Source organism: Spea bombifrons, chromosome 1 (assembly GCF_027358695.1).
Source record: "Spea bombifrons isolate aSpeBom1 chromosome 1, aSpeBom1.2.pri, whole genome shotgun sequence".
NCBI lineage: Eukaryota > Metazoa > Chordata > Amphibia > Anura > Pelobatidae > Spea > Spea bombifrons.
This window is the reverse complement of record NC_071087.1, coordinates 33,154,514-33,160,594: the sequence shown is the minus strand read 5'-3', so window position 1 is coordinate 33,160,594 and position 6,081 is coordinate 33,154,514. Positions and strand designations below refer to the sequence as shown.

The 6,081-nt window shown below is 37.4% G+C and overlaps 1 protein-coding gene across 1 annotated transcript; it reads left to right on the top strand.

The window, feature by feature from the left end:
• The first annotated feature begins 617 nt into the window (after positions 1–617).
• On the top strand, positions 618–5,048 carry LOC128473528 (perlwapin-like). Its single transcript, XM_053455783.1, has 5 exons — positions 618–732; positions 2,042–2,182; positions 3,832–3,975; positions 4,636–4,767; positions 4,931–5,048. The coding sequence occupies exons 1-5, from the start codon at positions 663–665 to the stop codon at positions 4,954–4,956; spliced, it is 513 nt and encodes a 170-aa protein (XP_053311758.1). The 5' UTR covers positions 618–662; the 3' UTR covers positions 4,957–5,048.
• The last annotated feature ends 1,033 nt before the right edge of the window (positions 5,049–6,081 follow it).

Sequence of the window (6,081 nt, the reverse complement as noted above, 5' to 3'; positions counted from 1 at the left end):
GATGGGAACTAATTAGCCTGTTATACATCCCCACACTGCAGGGTAGCACTTTGTCTGGGCTGGTCAGCCATATGTTAAAAATATGTCCTGGAAAACATGGCTGATGTGGTCACCCCACTCACAAGAGCTGCAATATTGGAGATTGTCTGACTCGGCTGTCTAGCCATCACATTTTGGCCCATGTCAAAGTTGCTCAGATCCTTACACTTGCCCATTGCAAATGTTCACTTGCTGCCTAATATATCCTACCCACTGACAGTTGCTGATGGATGTCAAGTCACTGTCCCCTAACAAAAATAGGCATTTACTATCCCTTCAAATATTTCAAATGTATTTTTGTTCCCAATTCATACATTTCTTCCATGGTGCATCTGTTTTTTATTGCCTAATAAATTTGTTGAATGGAGACAAGTCAATCCAATAAGCAGTTGCATAGCTATGCAATAACTCATTTTTATTGTTACTTTTAATAGTAGGGGTGTCTGAATTGTAGCTTGAAGTAAATACCTGATGCTATGATGCTAGAGCCTAAACAACAGACCTGATTAGTAATTTGGAAATGTCATGTATATTTATTACTGTTCCAAATATCTTCGCATATCAGAGTAGCTGCAGTTGTGACATAAATGTAATAATTTGGCAGCAGGAGGAAGACTTGTAGTATGTTCTCTGTGATAGCTTTCATATTCCTCTGGTCCCAGATCCTGTGTCTGCCATCTATTAATGGAAAAAGTAAGTCACTTTGGCATCTACCGTGTCATGGTATGATTTACAATATTTCATGTATTTTAATTGGATTTCTATATGTACCATAGATATGCTTCATATTTTCTATAGTGTTTCATTTAATTTAGTCATTTAGTTGGCGAACATATTTGTTTATTTCTATGTGAAATAAATGCAGAACCAATCACAGTCTAGTAAAACCTTATATCAGCTAAATGAGCTGAAGATATATATATGAATTCAAACATTTCTGTATTTATTATCTGTTTTTCTGAAATAGAAAATGGCATTGCAAGAGAAAAAGGCTAAATCAAGAAGAGATAGAAAATTCAATATAACCTAGATCCATGCAGTGTAAAGCAATTAATTTATTCTTAGTCTTGTATTACAGTATACAGATTTAGCGCTGCTATGATTGATGGTCTTGATGTAGGTTAATATTTTTTATCTGAGATTGTGCAAAATAGATCTGGAAAATAATGCTTGCTGTTTAAAATTCTGCATGCCATTGAAACAGATTGCATTTGAATCCAAATATAAATAAACATATTTTACATATTAAATTCCCAGTTTCAATTAGATTGAAGTGTGCATCGATTTTCATGGCACACATTTTATCCAAATGTCATTTTCTCATGGTAACACCATAACAGCTAATAAAATCCTTTCAAGAATGTGTGTTTACATGTTATTGATTCTATTTTTCATATTAGTGGCAAGTGGTCACCTATTTTTCCTATCGAGAAAATGTTGAGTTATAAGTCAGGAGCCAGTTTTCTGGAGAGATGGCACAAACAATTATTAAGAAAGGCATTACTCATTATCTAAGATGTAGCTGTGTTAAAACTCTAGCAAAATCTGGTATAGCTTTAATATATTGCCAAGCAGCTACCATGACCCCTTGGTGGCTTTCTGAATTCAGCTAGGACTTCCTTTAAGATGAACTATAGTAATTTGACATTTTCAGAGCATATTGTATTGACCCCATACTATGTTGGTTCAAGAGCTGTGAATACAGTGATACCATCAAGGTCAACACTGGGCTTTGTGAGCTATGTAAGCATATATTTTATATACCACAAAGCAGCAAATACAATGTTACTATAATATATAGTAGACCAAGATAAATGAATGCTAATGGTGCCACCTGATGTCACAGATGATTTGCATATTATTCTGAAAAAGGAATTGCTACTTGCGTAAACCTAGTTTCGACTCAAAATAAGTCTTACACCAATCATGCTGTCTGTATCTAATAGCATTCAAAACACACCAGATCGTAAAGCTTTGCCCTAATCTGTTTCCTTTCATATAGCGAAGGAGGGCTTCTGTCCAAAGCCAGGTGTGTCACTTAATGCCACCACTCCCTGTGTTGACAACTGCTCTGAAGACAGTGACTGTGCAGAAGACATGAAGTGTTGCAATACAAGCTGTGGACTTAGTTGTGTATATTCAGGTATTGTGTATGCAACAACATTAATTTCAGTAGCTGCTTTTATGCTGTAACATGGTTTTTCATTTATTTAAATACATAATTTTTACATTAAACTATAGTTACAGCTTTATCTCAGAGGCAAAAACTAATGTCTTCTATTTCACGGGCATTTGAGATGACTCCTCACATTAGCAAACACATAAATATGATTTTGACCTAGTTCTAATAGTAAATCTGTGAACACAATTATTGTGAACTATAAATCAGACTGTGGTAAGTGATTATTAATTTGATTCCATAAGCTATGCTCCTTACACATTTCACAGATCCTTGAGACCAAAGCCAGAAATCTTTCAAATGGACATTTTAATAAGTGATTCATAGACACCAACGGCAGGCTGAACAGGGGGCCAATTGCCCCATGAACAGACCCAAATTCTCCCTAATAGGGTTTACGTGACCCTTCAGTGTTCAGTAGTAGTGAAGCAGCTGACATCATGTGTAATATGCCCTGAATGCATGCTATTGAGGATACAAGTGCGTGCTAGTGTTTGTATGTGTGTAGGTTACGATGGGGGATCCGCTCAACGTGCCTCCCTGGTCATAAGGTGCCAGGCCTCCCCGGATAGACACCAATGACTTCCTAAAGTCTTGTCCTGGACCCCGGTATCTGGGTACAGTTTCCTTCTCCCCATGGCCACTGGGAACATGAAACTTCAACCGTCAGGCAGGACTAGCGTCAAAGACAGCAGAAAATATAGCTCTTTGTGAACCTCTGCGGCACTGTAGTATGCAGAGGCATAGCAATACAGTGTTTTACCAGCCCTGACAAGGGCAGCACAGAGGCTTACCCCAATAACAAGACTTGACTCATATTGAGATAAAACAGGAACTAACTTTATCGAGGAAACAATTTCCACCAGCCTCCAAGAGCCTTTCAATAGACTGCCGGTGTCAGGACCCGGGCAAGCAGGTCGGGTAGGAGCCCAGGTGCAGGGGATACTAGGGGTTCTGTCTGTAGCGAGGAGACACGGCTTGGAAGTCCTCAGACAAATCGGACACCAAGAAGACCACTGGCAGGGCAGGCGGCCGGAAGAAAGGCAGGGTCAAAAGGCAATCCGGGTGGGTAGGCAGGCAGCGGTCGTCTAAGCAGAGTCAAAAGGGCAGTCCGGATCAGTAGCCGAAGATCAGAAACAGGATAGCAGATAATAGGATACCAGGTATAAGCCAGGACCAGGTGCCGAGCTAAAGCAAATAGGTTGCTGACACTGTAATGCAAAGGCTCTGTCTGAGGGGCTGAGCAGGTATATAAAGGCAGGCCTCCTCTCAGGTAAAAAGGCTCAGCTGATTTAAGTAATTGATAATGGGTGCTCCAGAGAGGGAAGAGTGGCCACTAGTGGTTGCAGAAACACATGACAGCGAATAAAGATCGCATTGTCCGGGCTGGTAGGGTGGAGCCTGACAGGCGGTGAGTTACGACCAGCATGCATCACACCATATATAAAACGTATTATGCATATCATATGCTAATTAGTTATAACAAAAAAACACACTTACACAATCCTGCCATCAAAACAAATAATATTGTTTAGGCAGGCAGGAGGAAACTGGGATCTAGAGAGCTCTGGCTTTTTTTTGGATGAACTGACTGATTTGTATATTTACTTCAGAGAGACCAGGATTCTGTCCTTTCAACGACTTACCAATAACAGGAGAAGTCCAAGAGCCCAAATGTAAAAGCGATTTTGACTGTGAAAAGAATACAAAGTGCTGTGCCCGAGGTTCATCACATGATTGCCTACCAGCATCAAGGGGTAATTATAACTGTAATGTTCAAAGGCATCATACTATTAAAAATAACCTATTCATTTATGATAGATCATTTTACTATTTATATTTAATTTTTTGTGCCACCTTAGCATAGTAGCAGTCTAGACGGGCCGAATGGTTCTTATCTGCTATCAAATTCCATGTTTCTATCCAAATGAATTCTTACCAATTAAACAGTAATGATAGCACTGATATCAATATCAGTACCAAAAAACTGACCCTTTGCACACTTAACATGTTTTATATATCTTATGTTTATGATCTGTTTCCCAATAATTAGACAACATGTACTGAAGTTGAAAAGCTTATACCAACTGCATATTTGCATGAAACTTCAGTTCAATGCCAAAAGTAACACCATACAGCCAGGTGAAAGAGAGCTTTTGAACTGAAAGAGTTATAATCATAAAGTTAGCATGAGTTATAATCATGAACTGTAACTATACTAGTGCTTACATTTAATACATTTAATGTTAAAATTGTATATAATATCAACATTATATCTACAAAAAGCTAAATTTTCAAAAGAAAAAATATATATATTTTTCAGGCTCTGATTGATAATGCCATTTTACCCATACTTGAGGGAGAAATAATTGGAAGAGACAATTCTAAATGCGCATCAAACTGTTTCATTGTTTTAGAGAAACCAGGAAAATGCCCAACTGTTTGCAAGCTGGCAATTTCTGGCCCTAGGTGCTACAGCGATCATGATTGTCCAGATAATCTTAAATGCTGTAATGACTGTGGGCAGAGGTGTATCAAGCCTGGGAAAGGTAAAATATATTGCTGCTGCTCTGTTTCTATTAAATCTGATTGATGTCCCTTCCATATCACCAATTGTATAAACTATGCACATTTACCTGAATTTTTGGAGATGACGTAGCGGTATTTATGTATGTCCTGCACAATATTCATTAATGTTTATATTCTTTGCAGGGCTCTATGTATTTCCTTTGGATTAAGAAGACCATTTTACGCAGAATATTTTCTATCAAATATTTCCTCAATTACCCACATTTATATGAATTTGTTCCCTGCCCCCACCTTTCCGTGTCTCACATACTTAGTTCTAATAGCAAATAGGTATTTGTAATCTTTTGTTTTATGTGTTGCTTGTGTTGGAAATGTAGTTTCAAAACAACATTTTTTTGATGGACACAATGAAAACTGATCAGACATGGAGCACATCAGAAGCTTAAAGAACCTATTGTCCAGTTATATTTACTAGCCTGTAACAAAGTGCCTTTCTTCCTCACTGCTGATAATTAATAATATGATGTCATCATTCATCATATGTTGCTGTGAGTTTACATATAAACATAATTGTGGCATCAATTGCCCAGCCCATCAATTGTTCCCAGAAGGAGAGGAAGGAAAGAAAAAGAGAAGGGGGAAGAAGGGGGAATGAGGGGGTAAAAGAAAGTAGGAGGAAGAAAGGGGGAGAGAGGATAAAGAAAAAGAGAGAAATAAAAAAGGAGAGGTTGATAGAAGAAAAAAGGATCAGAGAATAATAATTTTGATGACGAGGACATACAGTACATCAGTGTATTAAAAGTAACATTAAATTCTAAAGGAATATTCATGCATACACAGATGGTTTTATTAAAACACATGTCAGACAAAGGTTGGAAAAGAAAAAAGAATGCCTTTATGTTAATGGGTTATATGTGCTTATGGAAGATGTGAGCAATATCCTTTTCATATTTGCATCAGAGCGGCCTTTGTATGGTGTAGAATGAAAGACTTCATTATTTTATGTCCCTATATTTCCATTGCACCAAGTCTTTGTGACTTTCTTTTTTTAAAACATTTGATTTTCAGTATTTTGTTTTTTATTCCACCAAACTGAAAAAGTTTGCCCATAAAAGCACTTATATGCATGAATCTGTAAAACAAATATTTGCAAACCAAATAAGGAAACTTCTATATGATAATGGGCTAAAGAGGCATGGATGTGCAAGAACATGTTTTTCACTTTACAGATCAAATTCAATATAGTTGTGATTGTTCATACTGGGCTGTAAAAAGAATAGAGCTATGTTCCAGGAGTTAATGGATACAATAATAATGTCAGAGGCCTATACAGC